The sequence below is a fragment of the Mya arenaria genome, chromosome 13 (assembly GCF_026914265.1).
Source record: "Mya arenaria isolate MELC-2E11 chromosome 13, ASM2691426v1".
Taxonomy (NCBI): domain Eukaryota; kingdom Metazoa; phylum Mollusca; class Bivalvia; order Myida; family Myidae; genus Mya; species Mya arenaria.
The window spans coordinates 51,293,142-51,312,915 of NC_069134.1; the positions used below are offsets into that span (position 1 = coordinate 51,293,142).

The 19,774-nt window shown below is 38.2% G+C and overlaps 1 protein-coding gene across 4 annotated transcripts in view; it reads left to right on the forward strand.

Annotated features, from left to right (window-relative positions):
• LOC128213245 (uncharacterized) overlaps window positions 1–19,774 on the forward strand; it is a 52,154-nt gene that overhangs the window by 8,823 nt on the left and 23,557 nt on the right. Inside the window, exons 6-15 of one of the 4 annotated variants that reach the window (XM_052918810.1) lie at window positions 384–652; window positions 1,605–1,653; window positions 3,530–3,937; window positions 4,231–4,305; window positions 10,299–10,379; window positions 10,940–11,026; window positions 11,874–11,957; window positions 12,427–12,510; window positions 13,631–13,714; window positions 14,064–18,302. In XM_052918810.1, the coding sequence (XP_052774770.1) occupies window positions 384–652; window positions 1,605–1,653; window positions 3,530–3,937; window positions 4,231–4,305; window positions 10,299–10,379; window positions 10,940–11,026; window positions 11,874–11,957; window positions 12,427–12,510; window positions 13,631–13,714; window positions 14,064–18,302 (5,460 nt within the window). The remainder of the gene's footprint in view (window positions 1–383; window positions 653–1,604; window positions 1,654–3,529; window positions 3,938–4,230; window positions 4,306–10,298; window positions 10,380–10,939; window positions 11,027–11,873; window positions 11,958–12,426; window positions 12,511–13,630; window positions 13,715–14,063; window positions 18,303–19,774) is intronic. The other 3 variants (XM_052918811.1, XM_052918812.1, XM_052918813.1) reach the window with 3 other exon arrangements.

The window sequence follows — 19,774 nt, forward strand, 5'->3', positions numbered from 1 at the left end:
GTTTGTATAGAAATGATTTTCTTTTATGTTACTATTTTAGTTGGGCATTTATTTGCCTTCTTAAGTTATCATAAGTAGATGACCTGCCTCATATGCATCCAATGACAAATCAGCTGTCATTTCAGTCCATGCATATTTCATTCAATTGTCCAAATATTTCTGGCAACTTGGCGCTCAGGGGGCATAATGTTTGACAAACATCTCTTGTTGTTGATTACATTTTAAGACAAATGAATTTTTTGTTTATGAAAGTATGACCTACAACTTTTTCGGGTTATCTCTTTGTTGAAAAAATCATGCCAATAGAATATGAATATATTGAAAGCTCTTTGTATTTGAAAGTAACTCTGTATGAAATGTAAGATGCAACTTTTTCAACACAGGTGTTTCAAGCAGTCAAGGTTTCTGGTCCCCGGAGCACACTGTCCAGTTCACAGAAATGGTGGAGGAGCAGACATTCGTGGCCACTTTCAAATCTGACCGGCCTGATCAGGGGGAGACCATTTACAGCGTGGAGCTAGTTGACAAGGCTGGGGTTAACATTAACCAGAAGTTTGGATCCATGACGAACACACTGGCCCAGACTGGGGGTGGCAGAGGATCAAGGAATGTGTCAGCACCCAGCGGTTTTGGATCCGACATGAAAGTCACTGTAAGATCGGTTTACAATTACTTTGAATTTAAATAATTTATTCTTATTTTTAGCTTATCTGTTCAAAATTTTAGAACATGTATAATTAGTCTACTTCAAGTGACACATTTGACTCTCGACTAAGAATAAGGTGAGTTATACTACTCACCCTGACGTTTGCGTGGCACCTTGGTAAAGTTTTGCATGTAAGTACCCTTGTGTCATTGTCTTAGCAAATGCATCATGATACATGTGTTCACAACCAATCAACCTACTTGATTAATTAAGTTTGATAACTCTATTTTTCATGTAATTTAAATAATTGCCTTTTATTTTTTGACTTAAAAATTCTCATTAAGGTTTTGCATAGAAGTACTCATAGGTAAATATCACAGCAACTACTTGATGTATTGCATTGAGACTTTACACAATGGTTCAACCATCCAACTTACTTGAATAACCATTAAATGCAAATTATGGCCCTTTATTAGTCCACTTAGAAATTCTGGTTAAGGTTTTGCATGTAACCATTTTTAAATCAGTATCTCAGCAATAACATCATATATTGCATTGAAACTTTTAGACATGACATTGTGTTCCCAAATATCCCACCAGTTACCTTCTAAATTAATCAAGTAAGATAACTCTATTTTGGATATTATTTAAACAATTGCCCTTTTAATGTTCGACTTAAAATATCTGGTTGAGGTTTTGCATGTAAGCAGATTTTAGTCAATAACTTAGCAACTCCTTGATGTATTGCATTGAAACTTTATACAATCAAATATGATAAGTCTTATCTTGCGCATTTATGCAATTTTTTCTCTTTTTTGATCCATGCATTTTTCACCAAAACTTAACAATCCCTATACTTAAACAAGTGACGGAATAGTGGAGTGCACTGTCTTTGTGACAACTCTTGTTCCAATAACATTTACTTCAAATCAAATCTTGTCACTTTTGCACTACACAGGTGAACAATGCAGGCGGGGACTCTGGCTGGGATGATGGGGGCTCATCAGGTGAGTGACATTAACACGGACATTTAATTTTCTGCACTTTCAAATCTTTTTGGAAGTATTGTTCCAGTGGCACTTGACAGAATCCTTGATAATGTGCCTCTCCTTATTCCAACTTGTTCAACTCTGCTGACATCACAACATGACAAGTATTCAAACATTATATGATGTTGAAATGAAATAAGAGAACATAATAGTTGTGTATGAATTGTCTTGTATCTGACGAATTATCAGTCCAGTGGTTGGTAGACAAACCCTTGTTTGATTGATAAATATAAGAAGGCTAGGTCCTCAACTTGGTTGGAAGGTTGGTCATAATCAGCAGATGACCCCTATTGATTTTGACCAGTAGATCAAAAAACATGTTGTCATGACCTGTAACACAAGAAGCTTGTCCAATTAATAAGTAGTAAGCTTGTGCCTAATGTGTTGAGAAGGTTGGTCCAGTTAGCCCATGACCCCATTGATTAAAGGTCGTGGTTACTGTAATAATGACCTTGAACACTAAAAGTTTGTCTGATTGGTAACTGGAGTATTCTAGGGCATACAGTCCTCAAACTTAATAGGGATGTTGGTCAATGGTTTTTGCTGACTTCTATTGATTTTGAGTCAGTAGTTCATGACAAACTTGAACTAAGGTACTAAGACTTGAAAAGGAGGTTGAAAATGACCTATAGATGAAACTTTGGTCACACAGAGACCTTGAATATGTAGACCTTTTTATGCCCCCACAAAGTGGCGGCATATAGGGTTGCCCTTGTCCGTACGTACGTACGTACGTACGTACGTACGTCCCGAAGATTGTTTCCGATCTAATTCTTGAAAACCGTTTGTCCAATCCTCACCAAACTTTAAACACATGTTTGTGACCATAATATCTTGATCAAGTTCGATAGTCATGGAAATCGCTTTAGTCATTTAGGAGTTACGGCCCTTTTTTGCCAAAAATACTTCAAAAACATATGTTTCCAATCTAATTCTTGAAAAGTATGTGTCCAATCCTCACCAAACTTTACATACATGATTGTGACCATAATATCTTGATCAAGTTCGATAGCCATGGAAATCGCTTTTGTCATTTAGGAGTTACGGCCCTTTATTTGCAAAAAAAGACTTGAAAAATACGTCCCGAAGATTGTTTCCGATCTAATTCTTGAAAACTGTTTGTCCAATCCTCACCAAACTTTAAACACATGTTTGTGACCATAATATCTTGATCAAGTTCGATAGTCATGGAAATCGCTTTAGTCATTTAGGAGTTACGGCCCTTTTTTGCCAAAAATACTTCAAAAATCATTATGGCTTATTTTCTGTGACAAAAAACCGAAGTGGGGGCATCCGTGTCCTATGGACACATTTCTAGTTTAATCAATATAAAAAGAAACCTATGGCCCTAAAACTTGGTTGGGAGCTTTGTCATGACCTGTAGATTCCTATTGTAGACCCGTATTAATATAAAGATCAAAAGTTCAAGGTCACCAGATTGACCACCTTCAAATTATTTTTAATATTGACAGGCATTTAAAATAAATAAAAAAGATTAATAACCAAGATGTGTTGCTTGAAAGCTGGAAAACATTTACCATTGTCATATTATTATTATTAACTTTGTGATTACCATTTCAATTCAACTTTCATCCAATACTAAACTATCTATCTCAAATTTAAAAGTAATGTTGGTCATAAGCCCACAAACATTTAATGTGAAATGGCTAATTGGCTGATATAAGTGGGAGCAAACACCTTGTTACAACTTATGCTTTTTCGCACAGAACTTAATGCTTTTTCGCACAGAACTTAATAGTTTTGTTCAATAACTGGAATGTCAGCTAAATCTTTTTCCTTTCTTGTTGGGTTATAATATCACTGCCTTTTCCAGGATTTGGAGGGAAAAAACCTTTTGGAGGTGGTGGGGGAGGCTTCAGTTCTTCTGGTGGTGACTCGGGTGGATCAGGATTTGGAGCAAAGAAAGGTTTTGGTAGCGGAGGAGGAGGAGGCTTTGGCAGCAGCGCTGGTGGTGGATTTGGTGGTGGCCGTGGTGGATCAGGTAGCAGCAGCAGTGGTGGTGGATTTGGTGGAAGCAGCAGCGGGGGTTTTGGTAGTGGTGGAAGTGGATTCGGTAGCGGCGGGGGCCAAGGTGGTGGTGGTGGATTTGGTGGTGGTCGTGGTGGATCTGGTAGCAACAGCAGTGGTGGCGGATTTGGTGGAAGCAGCGGTGGTGGTTTCGGTAGTGGTGGCAGTGGATTCGGTAGCGGTGGGGGACAAGGTGGTGGTTTTGGAAGTTCTGGTTAGTTCTTAAATTTTTACATGATCATTTACAGTGGTGGTTTTATGATGCACGAAGGATTCTTGTGCTGTAACAGGCACATTCTAAGCAATGAAGCACACATCAGTGGCTACATTTATTCAATGTTACTTATTGGTTTATCATTAATGATAGAAAAAATATTTGTTAGTTTTAATCTCATTACAAAATAATGAAACATTAATCAGTGTTTACTTAATTATATTATGCCAATGATTTGGTAAGAGGCCCTAGAAATGATGACTCATTAAGAAATTGTGTTCCATCATTTGCAGGAGGTGGGAGTAAGGACTGCTTCAAGTGCGGTGAGGCTGGACATTTCTCCCGGGAATGCCCTAATGCTGCTAGAGGTATGAGGGGTTTAGGATCAACAAATCTTTATAATAAGTATTACTAGTTGACTATGAATTTGCTATGTAATTTATTTTTTTATCAAGCCAGGAGCAAACAGTTTACCAGTCGAGGGTTGGGCTTATTTTTGTCCTGTTTATTAAAGGAAAGAGTAGTCCTGATTTTTCTTATTCTCAAAATTGAACATTTTGTTCAACTCAAACTTAAATTTTCAAATCCATTAAGAAATGTTTTTGTATTTGATTTTCAGGTTTCATAATTATTAATGAGTCTCAATGCCATTTTATTATCCCCCGCCGAATCGAAGGTTTCAAGAGGGGGATATTGTTTTTGGTGTTGTCCGTCCGTCTGGTACCATATCTTGGTAGACATTGATTAGAAAATGTCCAAACTTGGTCAGAACGTTCCCCTTGATGAAATCTCGACCCAGGTAAAAGTGGGTCAAAAACTAAGTCACTAGGTCAAATCCTTGGAACATACTAGAGGCATTATACGTGGTCAAATATTCATAAAACTTAATCAGAATGTTTTTCTTGAAGAACTCTTGATCGTTAACCCTCATCATGCTACATTCCTATCTGCTGATAAGCACAGCCAGTGCTGAATTAATTTACACTGAACAGGCTATGTGGTTTATTGTTGATAGTGATCCTCTTTGATACTTAAAAAGTGGTATTAATTAGCATCTAACCCCTAAATAACCTATAGTATTTGGAAAGATAAAAGTAAGAAGAAAACAATGGGTATAAATTTTATTTTCATTTTTATTTTGTGCTAGAAATAAACAATGAAATAAATGCATACTTCAATAAAATTTGAAGAGTTTTTCATTATAAGTTTTTTTATCTTTGATAGTATTACTTTTATAACAAATATATTGTCATCATTATTTCCGTCACTAAAATCACTGTCCTCAAAAATTTGGTTCAAAAACTTGATCAATATTCATTCTGCGTCGTTCTTCTACGGCCATCTTAATTTTTGAAAAATGGGACTAAAAAAATCCTCAAAAATCACGCAATATCGGAATGATTCTCATTTCATTGGACGATGTTTTTATATATAAGTCTTTCCCATGACGTCATTTGTATATAAATAGTTAATACTTACAACAAATTTCTTTGTTTACGATAAAAACGAGGCTCTCTATGGGACACCCCTTGATCGCGACAACAGGTCGCGCCTGGCTTATATCAATACCAGTGCTAAGTGCGACTTGTAGTCGCACTCAGCATGATAAGGGTTAATAAAACTGGGTCACATATGATCGAAAATTAGGTCACTAGGTCAAGTCTAAAAAAAAAAATTGTTCGGAATGGAAATGATTGGTCGGATTATGTTCAAACTTGGTCTTGATGTACCTCTTGGTGAAATACGGACCGCTTGTTAAAGTGGGGCACATTGGAGCAAAAACTAGGTCACTAGGTCAAATCTTCGAAAAATGTTTGAAACACATTAGAGGCATTATGTATGGTCTAATTTTCATGAAACTTGATCAGAATGTTTTCCTTAATGAACTCTTGGACATGTTTTAAACTGGGTCATATGTGATAAAAAAATTAGGTCAAATCTTTCAAAAATCTTGTCAGAAACTATTTTATGGTGGTAATTGGTCAGATTATGTTTAAACATGGTCAGAATGTTCTCTTGGGTTAAATTTCGACTGTCTTTTAAAAGTGGGTCGCATGGGTCAAAAGCAAGGTCAGTAGGTCAAATCTTATAAAAAATATTGGGAACACACTAGAGGCAATCTAATACTCATGAAACTTAATCAGACTGTTTTCTTGATTGTTGTTGAATAGATCGAAACTGGGTCACATGGGGTCTGAAACCAGGTCAGTAGGTGAAATCTTTGAAATATTGTGTCCCAAACCAAACATTGGTATTGAATAGTCAGTTATGTTCAAATTTGGTCAGAATGTTTGCCTTAATGAAATCTTACAAGAGTTTTAAAATTGATCACATGGGGTCAAAAACTAGGTCACTAGGTCATTTCTGACAGAAATCTTGGGAACACTCTTGAGGCAATACATCTGCTCTAATTTCCATGAAACTTAATCAGAATGTTTGCCTTAATGAAATCTTGGAATAGTTTGAAACTAGTAGGTCATGTGGGGTCAAAAATGAGGTCACTGGGTCAAATCTTAAAAAAACTTTATGGACACTCTAGAGGCTATATTTTTGGCAATATATCTGGACCAATCTTCATGAAACTTGATCAGAATGTTTGCCTTGATGAAATTTTAGATTAGTTTGGAACTTTGCAATCAAAATCATATATAATTATTTCACCAACAATTGATTTCCATTCCTTGACTTAACCCAATCAGGCTGGGGGATATCATTCAACAAATTTGCTTGGTTTTAAAACATTTTAACTGAAATGACCTTTAGATATTTCCAAACATTTCTGTAAAATTATCTCAATCAATGAGTACTAACGAGATAAAATCCATATGTTAAGGGTATTTTCAGATCTTACTATAATACTTTTACCCACTAAAACAGATGGTTTTTTTTTTATCCAAAATGAAATATACAAAATATGTCCAACTGTCATAAGGACATTCACATTGACTGATCATGGTAATGTGATTAAAAATCAGCCTGCTCTTACTTAGACATGTTGACACTGGTGGTGTATTATTGGTATAAACTGGTATAATGCTGTCTTGGTTTGCTTAAAATCTGGATTTCATAAAGCAGGTTTTGTTCATCCAAAATTCTTAATTTGATAACTGGATATGTTTAACGCAAAATTTGACCATGACATGGGCAAAAGGTAGCTGTTGCAACAGTTTTAAAAACCTTTATTGTGATTGTTATTGGTGAAGCTAACAATGTATATAAGTTTGAAAGTAAAATTGTTATTTGTTGTATTTCACTGCTATCACTCAATGAAGGAATAACGAGATTCTCTATTAAACAAAAAGATCCTTCATTCAAAAGATATGGAAGAGGTAGATTATATATATTATACACTGTCATGCATGGTAGTCAGTGGCTCATACTGTCACTTTTGCATGTTTTTGTAATGTAAATCCTGTTTATTTCAACTGAATATATTACATAGGCCTTTTTCTTGAATCTATCATTGTTGTATTGTTGAGTGAAAGGATTTAGATCAGTCTATGAGTTTTTAGCTCACCTGTCACTTTGTGACAAGGTGAGCTTTTGTGATCGCCTTTTGTCCGGCGTCCGTTGTGCGTCGTCCGTCAACAATTTCTTAAAAGACATCTCCTCCTTAACCGCTGGGCCAATATTAATAAAACTTCATAGGGATGTTCCTTGGGTGGTCTTCTATCAAAGTTGTTCAAAGAATTCAATTCCATGCAGAACTCTGGTTGCCATGGCAACCAAAAGGAAAAACTTTAAAAATCTTCTTCTCCCAAACCACAAGGCTTAGGCCGTTGATATATGGTAGGTAGGATCACCAAATGGTCCTCTACCAAGATTGTTCAAATTATGGCCCTTGGGTCAAAATTGGCCCCGCCCGGGGGGTCATGGGTTTTCTCTATATGTTTATAGTGAAAACTTAAAAAATCTTCTCCTCTGAACTTACTTGGCCTAGAGCTTAGATATTTGGCATGATTCATCGTCTAGTGGACCTCTACAAAGTTTGTTCAAATTATGGCCCTGGGGTCAAAATTGGCCCTGCCCCCTTGGGGGGTCATGGGTATTCTCTATATGTTTATAGTGAAAACTTAAAAAATCTTCTCCTCTGAACTTACTTGGCCTAGAGCTTAGATATTTGGCATGATTCATCGTCTAGTGGACCTCTACAAAGTTTGTTCAAATTATGGCCCTGGGGTCAAAATTGGCCCCACCCCCTTGGGGGGTCATGGGTTTTCTCTATATGTTTATAGTGAAAACTTCAAAAATCATCTCCTCTGAACTTACTTGGACTAGAGCTTAGATATTTGGCATGATTCATCGTCTAGTGGACCTTTACAAAGATTGTTAAAATTATGGCCTTGGGGTCAAAATTGGCCCCGCCCCGGGGGTCATGGGTTTTCTCTATATGTGTTATAGTGAAAACTTAAAAAATCTTCTTCTCCGAAACCAAAAGGCGAAGGCCTTAGATATTTGGTATGAAGCATCGTTTATCGGACCACTATTAAGATTGTTCAAACTTTAGCCCTGGGGTCAAAATTGGCCACGCCCCGTGTTCATAGGCTTAGGTTTTCAATATTTGTATATAATGGAAGAATGTGCAATATATGACAGGTGAGCGATTCAGGGCCATTTGGCCCTCTTGTTTAGTTTGAGAAAAGCATATAAGAGCACTGTGTATGATACCAATGAGAAATTGAAGATTAAACGAGGATCAAATCTGTAATTTTTATGGTTTTTGAGACCCAATTTTCAAGGTCTGCGTCGACCTACCATCTTTATAGTCCTTCGATTAAAAAAAGTAATGAAAAAGATATAAGTGTGTTTTAATACGCAGTTTAAATATCTTTAAAGCTTTATACTGAAGATAACCCTAATGCACTTCCCCAAAGATGACTATTATTTTCTTACATGAAGCCTAAAAAAGATTTTTTAAAAGCCTAACTACCCTACATGTACCTGTTTTTGGTAAGAATGTAACCCTAAGCAAACATTATATGTTTAGGCCCTTTCATATTTAAATAAAGATTGGTCTGATTGAATTGAAACTAATGTGATCCCTTTCAGCTTATTGCTGTCTTCACCATAGAGCTTAGACCGAAAGTAAATCAGTCTTTAAAATAGAGCTTAGACTGAAAGTAAATCAGTCTTCCCAATAGAGCTAAGACCGAAAGTAAATCAGTCTTCACAATAGAGCTAAGACCGAAAGTAAATCAGTCTTCACAATAGAGCTAAGACCGAAAGTAAATCAGTCTTTAAAATAGAGCTTGGACTGAAAGTAAATCAGTCTTCCCAATAGAGCTAAGACCAAAAGTTAATCCGTCTTCACAATCGAGCTAAGACCGAAAGTCAATCAGTCTTCACAATAGAGCTAAGACCGAAAGTAAATCAGTCTTCACAATAGAGCTAAGACCGAAAGTAAATCAGTCTTCACAATAGAGCTAAGACCGAAAGTAAATCAGTCTTCACAATAGAGCTAAGACCGAAAGTAAATCAGTCTTCACAATAGAGCTAAGACCGAAAGTAAATCAGTCTTTAAAATAGAGCTTGGACTGAAAGTAAATCAGTCTTCCCAATAGAGCTAAGACCAAAAGTTAATCCGTCTTCACAATAGAGCTAAGACCGATAGTAAATCCGTCTTCACAATAGAGCTAAGACCGAAAGTAAATCCGTCTTCACAATAGAGCTAAGACCGAAAGTAAATCAGTCTTCACAATAGAGCTAAGACCAAAAGTAAATCCGTCTTCACAATAGAGGTTAGATCGAAAGTAAATCAGTCTTCACAATAGAGCTAAGACCGAAAGTAAATCAGTCTTCACAATAGAGGTTAGATCGAAAGTAAATCAGTCTTCACAATAGAGGTTAGATCGAAAGTAAATCAGTCTTCACAATAGAGCTAAGACCGAAAGTAAATCCGTCTTCACAATAGAGCTAAGACCAAAAGTAAATCAGTCTTCACAATTGAGCTTAGACTAAAAGTAAATCAGTCTTCACAATAGAGGTTAGATCAAAAGTAAATCATTCTTTACAAAAGAGCTTAGACCGGAAGTATATCAGTATTCACAATAGAGCTTAGACCGAAAGTATATCAGTATAACAACAGAGCTTGAAACAAAAATAAATCGGCCTTCACAGTAGAGCTTAAATAAATCATTCATCACAATAGAGCTTAGACTGAAAGTAAATCTGTCTTCACAATAGAGCTTAGACCAAAAGTAAATCAGTCTTCACAATAGAGCTTAAATAAATCGGCCTTCACAATAGAGGTTAAAGCGAAAGTAAATCAGTCTTCACAATAGAACTGAAGAAAATATGTATAAATTTATTGCATGTATTTGATATCTACATGTTCTGACCATCTGATGTGTGTTTCCTACAGGTGGAGGGGGAGGTAGCCGTGACTGTTTCAAATGTGGGGAGAGTGGCCACATGGCACGTGACTGTCCAAACCCACAGAAAGGTTAGATAAAGTAAAGCCAATAATGATTGTCAAGTTACAGTGTTGTTGTTTTTTTAACTTTGAAGGGAATCATAGAGCGTTGTTTTGGCAAAAAGGAGAAAATACTAACATGATTCATATATTGTTCAATTTGTTTTCAAACAGTTATTCAAAAAACCTATCGGCATACCCATTGATGTCACTAGATTGCTACATTTGCTAAATGTGAAGAGGACAATACTAAAAATGTAAAAAATGTCAGAAATGTAAAATTAAAAGGGATTTGTGGTCGAATTTCAATAAATTGGACATTAGACTTGCACAGGTTTAACAGTTGACTGGCATTGGAGGAGCAGTTATGGTCTCTGTTTATGGTTTACAAATGAACTAAATGATGAGAAAACAATTGAGGTTTTGTTATAGCTTTGCTTTTCCATGTGAGCATCGTCCTGCACAGGAGTTTATCCTTGGCCTTGATTTGACAAAGCAATTACAGAGTTTATATAAGCTTACAATATACTCCTGAAACTTTATTTCAATTTCCTTGCAAAATGCAAACTTGCATGGATTGTTCCTTGCAGCTGGAGGAGGAGGTGGTGGTGGTCGAGAGTGTTACAAATGTGGAGAAGCCGGACATATGGCCCGGGACTGCACTAACCCACCTAAAGGCATGCCTTACTGACATCTTTCAGTGAACTGTTTACTTAAAATCTTTAGGGGATATGATTTGATTTTTTGCTACATGTTGATGTTTTTAAATATGTTATCTAATACCATGTTTGAGGGAGTTTGTTGTTTCAATCTACTCGTTAATTCCTATATATATCCAAAAGGTTATAAGTAGAATGTGCGTAGCTATTTTGTTACTGCCTTGAGGATATAATACAGTTATTAAACTAACAGCATGATGCTTAAAAACAAAAAACGTCAGAATGATCAACCTGTGAGATGGCAGCTTTAATATTTTATGATTTTCTAGCCTTTTAACCTTTATTGAAATGAGACCCAGGATAGTAAATTGAAAGAAAAAGTGGGAATGATATTGGCACCAACAAAAGGGCTTAATATCCTGTGGTATTAATAATTTAAGTATCAATTAGTGCCATGAAAACTAAGACGAATATTGCCATGCCCTTATCCTGCCTGTGTTTTGAGATCTTATTATTCACCAAAGGCATATTTAAAGGGGCTAGACACCAGATTGTCCAAAAATCAGAAAGTACAGTATTTCCTCAAAACAAGCCTTGAATTGTCAATGCTATTTTAGGAGGAGGAGAAGGATGCGCACTTTATCAATCATGTTGCTGTCTCATCTCTATTCCACATTTAAAACATTGCATAACGGTTTCCAAGTTGAAATCATATCTGCTTATAAGTTGTCTTTTCTGGTGACTTTCCCCTTTAAAAGTGGTATACAATTTTGGTTCTTGAAATACCGATTTATGATAAACAGCACTCAGATCACAAAGTAGAAATTCACAAATAACATCCATCATATTGTTACTGGGTTTGCAGCTGGAGGTAGCAGTGGCAGTTTTGAGTGCTACAAGTGTGGAGAGGGCGGACATATGGCCAGGGACTGCACTAACCCACCTAAAGGCATGTGTCACTCATGTTTGAATGGAATATGTTAACATGTTATGAATTTTTCAGAGTGTGAGTTTTTTTATTGTTTTATTTTTTAAATTTAGTTCGAAACTAACCATTTTCTTTCAAAACTTAGCTCACTGACATTGCTAATTCAAGCTCTGAATGCAACTCCAGATTTGTCATCCATCTCCTTTTTGCGCTTTAAGCCCTTTTTATACAAGGGCCACAATTATTTATAAGTTTGTTTTTTTCATTTTTCTACTCAATTAGGATATTTTTGCGCTTCGTTAGCCTTTCATTCTCTAAAAAAAAAAAAAAAATGACCTTAAATGAGGCTAAAAAATTGTTTGGCACATATTTTGGTGAGTGGATCCGAAAATGCCATACAAACTTATAATTGTTTGTGGCCTTTTCATCTTCTTAGAAGGTAGAATATTTTAGTACAAGATTCACATGTTTGTTGTATTTTGGCTTGCAGCTGGAGGCGGCGGTGGTGGTCGAGAATGTTACAAGTGTGGAGAAGGCGGACATATGGCCCGGGACTGCACCAACCCACCTAAAGGTAATATAAAACGTTCTGGATATTGTAACGAAAGTTGGTATACATGTCACTACAGACAAGATGCACATTTATAGCAAGGCCCATAACTCTGACTAATAATTGTCCAGTTTTCCCCTTTTTAAAAGCACAACAAATAGATTAGGTTTTGGTGTTCCTTCCATGGTACTTGTGTAGAAAAAATAAATATGAACTATCAAAGATAGAATTTCACTTACTATGACATTATAGCCTTTTTAAGTAGGAAAGTGAACGCTGAAATGTTGCCAAGAAACATCTTTGGCATAATTTTAGATGAACTGCAACCATGAAATAAAAAGAAAAAATGCATGTTTCAATGTAAAATGGCTATATATTCAGCAGAGTGAGCACTGCAAGTTATATTCCACAAGTGGCATTGCTATGTTGCTCTGTATTGAACAATTATCTTCCATGTATTAACCATTCCTGTTCGCTCATTAAGCACCAAACTCGGTTTTTGTCATTCATAACAGTGATGGTAAAAAGTGCTTTTAGCCCACAAATATGTACAGTCTAAACTCGTTGGCTCAATATTCTCAAGACCGGCCAAAATACTTCGAGCCTTCGAGAATATCGAGCCAAGCGAGATTGCTTACAGAATGTGATTTTTCCTTTGATTCGTTACAACAAAGTCATGTTTACCTCGTTTGTTATATGCTACGCTATCTCCGCAAGAGAAGAGCTAGCTTACTTTCAAGCTGTTTGCTCAAACAGGAGAACCATTTAAATTTAATTATAATTCAAATACCAATGAAGCAATTTTAATCAATAAGCGCCTTGGGCTTAATGTGGCCAAGCAAATAAATCAAGGTGTGAAAATCTTACCTAAAACCGCGAAAATGACATCGACCCAAGCAAACAAAACAAAGTTTGAAATTCTTACTTGGGACCCTGAATATGACATCGAGCGTGGAGAAATATAGACCCTCAAGATATCGAGCCATCTGATCCAATTTTTTATGAACAAAGAGTGGCTAGAGCCAACAAGGATATCGAGCCATGATATATCGAGCCAACAAGTTTCGACTGTATATCATTAAATTTCCCAGGAGTTAAAATATTTTGGTACAAGATCATATGTTTGTTGTAACTTGTCTTGCAGCTGGAGGTGGCGGTGGTGGTCGAGAGTGCTACAAGTGTGGAGAAGGCGGACATATGGCCCGGGACTGCACCAACCCACCTAAAGGTAATATAAGTCCGCCCAATTGATGTTTGTTTGATTATGAAGACAGTAAAGCATATCAGTAAGAAGCTGAATTCAGGTTTCTTTCAGAGTAGAATCTAATACTAGCATCAGCTATGTGAGGTAACAAAATCTATCCTTTGCTTTGGATTGAACCCAAGACTTCTTTTTGGGTGAAGATACCTCCATTTACGTATTTGTTGCTTAGCAAACCTGCGTTTGTAATTGTAAGGCATTTAGGGCATCTTGATGGTATATGTAATGATATGTTCAATGTTTTGATCTGTTACCGGGTATGTTATCTCAGTTTGGAAATTTGAAGTATTATAAATCATAAATGAATACATTTCAGAGGGAGCTGGTCCAAGACGTGGTGGTGGATTTGGCAGTAGTGGCGGGGGATTTGGCAGCAACAGCGGTGGAGGATTCGGCTCTAGCAGTGGGGGAGACAATTGGGGGGACGGAGCTTCTACTGGCTCATCTGGAGGATTTGGATCAAAAGGCGGTGGATTTGGTGCAAAAGGAGGAGGAGGGGGCTTTGGCTCAAGTGGTGGTGGATTCGGATCGAAAGGGGGTGGATTTGGAGCAAAGTCTTCAGAAGATAACTGGGGTGACTCTAGTAGCAGTGGAGGAGGAGGAAAGCCAGGTGGAGGATTTGGAGGAGGGGGATTTCAAAAGAAAGGAGGTGGGGATGGGGGATTTGGTAGCAAGCCTGCAGGGGGATTTGGAAGCAAGCCTGCAGGGGGATTTGGAAGCAAGCCTGCTGGGGGATTTGGCGGTGCTCCTACACAAAGTGCTGGCTCTGATGATTGGGACACTGAGGCAACACCTGCAGCACCAAGTTCTAGCTTTGGACAGTCAACACAGCCCATTGGAGTTGCCTCGGGCCGGGGAGGGAAAAGTGATGTGTATAACCCTCACACACTTGAAGTGAAAGACATGGTTGATGTGTATGTTGTCTTCACCACTAGCCCTGACCAGTTTTACTGTCAAGTGATAAAAAATTGTCCCAGTCTTGAAGGACTGATGGAAGAAATGAATACCTACTATAATGGGCTTGGGGACACTGAAATGGTACTTCCGAATGTTGAGGTTGGTGCGCCATGTGCGGCAAAGTTCACAGAGGATAATATGTGGTACAGGGCTGAGATCACCACACCAGGACAGTCAGAAGTTGAGGTCCTCTTTGTGGATTATGGAAATTCTCAGAAAATTACAACATCCAAACTTAAACAGTTGAAACCTGAGTTTATGAAGCTTGAAACACAAGGATTGAGGTGTGCTCTAGATGGGATACGATCTGCAGATAAAAGTTGGACTGACAAAGCTATAGAAGACTTTGAAGATTTGACAATAGATAAACATCTTGTAGCCAAAGTTGTTGGTAAGAGTGGAGGTTTATGCTACATGCTAGATCTAGACAACACAGAAGACAAGGTGAATATTGGTGTTGCAATGTGTGACAAAGGACATTGTTCATTCACTGCTCCCAAATCTTCTCCAGTTAAAGAACAAGTGTTGAATAACCCTTTCCCAGATGCTGGACTGGAGGTTGGCTCAGAGCTGGACGTGTATGTATCATGGGTAGAAAACCCCGAGAGGTTCTGGGTGCAACCAGTTAGCCAGGAAGACAGCCTTGTTGAGTTTGTAGACAACATCCAGGGGGTTTACACCACTGGCCCAGGACAGGATTTGAAACTTGAATCAGTGTCAGTGAACCAAGCAGTTATAGCCTTGTTCTCTGAAGATAATGCCTGGTATAGGGGAAATGTGGAAAAAGTCATGGAAATGGAATGTCAAGTGAGATTTGTGGATTATGGTAATACTGACAAAGCAGCAAAAGCGTCGTTACGAAAACCAACAGAGGAGTTACTAAAAGAGAAATCGCAAGCAGCTATGTGTAAACTTGCAGGTGTGAAGCCTCTGCAAGGTTCAAAATACATTTCTGATGCTCATGACATTTTTGACAGTCTTGTGAAGGACGCTGTAGTAAAGTGTAAGGTTGTTGATGTAAAGAGTGGACATTATGAAGTTGAGCTGTCAGTGGAAGGTATTGATGTCAAGAAGAGTCTGGTCAGTTCTGCTGTAGTGAAAGAATATAAGGTAGCAGCCCCTGCAAGTCCTCAAACAGACCAGCCTACACTGAACTTCCCTCCAGCTGTGGAAATTTTCCCAGGAACCACTGAGACCATGTATGTATCCCATACTGATTCTGTCGCCAGTTTCTGGTGCCAAGTGGTAAAGTATGAGATGGAACTAGAAGACCTTATGGCTAAGCTTGAAGCTCATTGCAAGTCCAACTCAGGTGTTTCAAGTTTTTACACAGATATGGCATGTGCTGCCAAGTTCAGTGCAGATAGCAACTGGTACCGAGCGAAGGTAACGGCAGCATACCCAGACAGTGTGGAAGTCCTCTTTGTGGATTACGGAAACTCAGAGAAGGTACAGAAGTTTGACATCTGTTTGCTGTCAGAGGATCTTGTGAGCCTGCCTCCTCAGGCCATTCAGTGTGAACTCCAGAACTCTAACAAGGCCAGTAACCAGCTTACTGCCAAGTTTACCAAGCTGGTAGAGGATCAAAACCTGCAAGCTACAGTATTGGACAAACAGGACATCTATGTTGTGAAGCTTGTGCTACCTGATGGACAGAATGTGGCAGAGGTTTTAGAACTAGTCGACATGAGAACCAGTGTTGATACTGTGAGCACTGAGCCAACTGCTCAGCCACGAACCCAGAACCAGCCAACTCAACAGTTTGTTGTTCCTGAACTTCCAAAGTCATGCTCCATTTTCTTGTCAAACATTATGTCACCTGGCGAATTCTTTGTTCAGAGAGGGGACCAGGAGTCTGCTTTAGCTGAGCTGATGGACAAAATCACAGACCACTGTAAATCTGCTACATGTGTGGGTTCTCTGTCTGAGGGTATAACATGCTGTGCAATGTTCTCAGAAGATAATGCTTGGTATAGAGCTAAAGTTTTGAAATGTCGAGGAGAAAAGGCTACAGTTGAGTTTGTCGATTATGGCAATTCCGAGGAAACAAGTACTGAAAATCTAAAAACTATTTCAACTGAACTAATGCATGATCCAGTCTATGCCCTCAAGTGCAACCTGCACGGAGTAAAGCCATGTGGGAACACTTGGTCAGACGAAGCAATTGCGAAGTTTGAAGAATTGACTCTGGAGAAAGAACTGCTGTGTGAAGTAGTTGAGGGCTGTCATGTGAAGCTGGTGGTTGATGGTGCAAGTGTCGGAGATGCCTTGATAAGCAATGGCATGGCATTGGCAGTTGAACAGTTGTTGGGTACTACAGAAGAGACGCCAGAAATTAGGCAAGCGGAAACTGGTTTTCCGAGATACACTTACATGATGCCATGCATACCAGCGGAGGAAACTCCAGTGTACATCAGCCATGTTAATAATCCAGGAGAGTTCTTTGTTCAGATGGTTAACAGGGAAGAACAGCTGAATGCTCTAATGGAAAAACTGGCACGCCTCTATGATGGTGAAAGCTCAACTGGGAAACATAATTGTAAGACTGTATCATTAGGTTCAGCAGTCATTGCTAGATATTCTGAGGAAAAGGCGTTCTACAGAGCTGAAGTATCAAGTGTGAATGGGAATAAGGCTACAGTAATGTTTGTAGATTATGGCAACTCTGAAGAAACCACTATTGGGTCTCTGAGGATCCCTGAACTCGATATCCTTTCAGAACCTGTGTTTACCATGAAATGCAGTTTGAATGGTGTAAATCCTGTTGGTGGGACTTGGTCAGAGGACAGTCTAACTTTCTTTGATGAACAGACCACAGATAAGGAGTTCATGTGTAAATTTACAGCTGGCAATAGAGTGAATCTGACGAGTGATGAAACAAACATTGCTGATGTCCTGGTTGCAAAAGGCTTCGCTGAAAAGGTGAAAGATGCTGTAGATCTTGGTCAAGCTGAAAAAGAGGTTGAATCTGCGCAATCTAGTCAGAGCAGAGTGAAGCTAGCAGATCAGTTGCTTCCCTCGGAGCCAGTTACAGGGTTTGTGTCCCATGTAGATGAAGATGGTACACTGTACATTCAGCTTGGGGAACAGGAGGATGTTCTAAACACTCTTGTGGAACAGATACAGAACATCGGTAGTTTACAACCTCTGGAGATATCGTGTATGGCAGAAGGTGCGATTGTGTGCGCTCAGTTCTCTGATGATAACAGTTGGTATAGAGCCCAAGTTATGTCAGTGGACTCTGGGTCAGTTAAGGTTCGGTTTGTGGATTATGGAAACTGTAATACAATCACCTCATCAGAAAACCTAAGAGCTGTCACTCAACAGTATACCTCTGCCCCACCCCTGGCCTACCCATGTAGAATTGTCACCTGTCAAACCAGTCTCACCACGGACAAGGTGGAGCAACTCACCACGTTAACAACAGACAAGGAGCTTACCGTGACCTTCACCTCTGGAGGTCCTATATACGCAGTGACCATTGTGGATGATGAAGGGAAGGACCTAGCTGAGAGTTTGGGTTTTGGAGTCCAGCTTGAGGCTACAGAGGAACCAGTGACAGAGGAAACAGTCACTGCAGATAGTGAAGCCAGAACAGGTATGTTTCAGTGCAAGTGTTGCTCCAATAAAGTGTAATATTTTTATGTCTGATTTCAATTTAAGATCTCTGCTTTTTAGCTTGACTATTCAAAGAATAGGTGGGCTATACTACTCGCGTCGGCGTCCGGTTAAAGTTTTAGGGCAAGTTGGGATTTTCACTTATAAGTCCAATACCCTACATTCAATTGACTTAATACTTCACGCAGTTGCTCAGGGCCATCACATGATGAGGTTAGATAACTCCATATTATTCTTTACACAGATTATGGCCCCTGATTGACTATGGAACTTATGTTAAAGTTTTAGGGCAAGTTGGAATATTTATTAATTACTTCTATATCCTTTGTTCAATTGACTTAATACTTCACACAGTTGTTCAGGACCATCACACAATGAGGTTACATAACTCCATATTATCCTAAATACAAGTTATGGCCCCTGATTGACTTAGGTTAAAGTTTTAGGGCAGGTTAAAGTTTTAGGGCAAGTTGGGATTTTCACTTAAAACTCCAATACCATTCATTCATTTGACTTAATACTTCACACAGATGTTCAGAGCCATCCCATAATGAGGTTAGATAACTCCATATTATCTTTTATACAAATTATGGCCCCTGATTGACTATGAAACGTAGGTTAAAGTTTTAGGGCAGGTTGGGATATTGTTTAATAACTTCTATACCCTTCATTCAATTGACTTAATACTTCACACAATTGTTCAGGACCATCACCCAATGAGGTTACATAACTCCATATCCTTAGTACAAGTTATGGCCCCTGATTGACTTAGGTTAAAGTTTTATGCAAGTAAAAGTTAAGGGCAAGTTGGGATTTTATTAAAAAAAAACTTCTATACGGTTCATTAAATAAAATAAAATTCAAAATTATTTACAACCATCTTACAACAAGAAACATAACACCGTTTTAAGCCTAAATACAAATTATGTCCCTTGAATTTTTTTTTATTTTTATTTTTTAATTTCCTTTGAAAGGCATATTTGTATATTCTTAACCACATTTTCATAATGAAAAATCAAATTATTTGAATGACTTGCGTCACTGTTCGGGCGGGCTGGTGGGAGGGCAGCATCAAAGTCACCTTATGTATCAAATAATTTTAGTTAGGTTTGACAAAAAGAGACCAAACTTGGTATTATTACATCGTTGTTGTATTCCAAGTCAAAGCGGCGTAGTTGAGCGCGCTGTCTTACGACGGCTCTTGTTTTGTGTCTTCTGCCAGCAGGGCAGACTGATAGGGATAAAATTTGTCTGGCACTGTTATTAGTGCTTGCTTCAAATTATGAACTTCTGAATGGCTTCGTGTATTCTTCAAATTTGATATGCATGTTGGACATGGTCAGGAGGTTTTGGGTTCAAATGTCAAGGTCATACTCCCAACACATTCTATAAAAAGTCATGTTCATTAAACGGTGAAGCATATTGACCTGGCATGACTTTATGCAGATACGT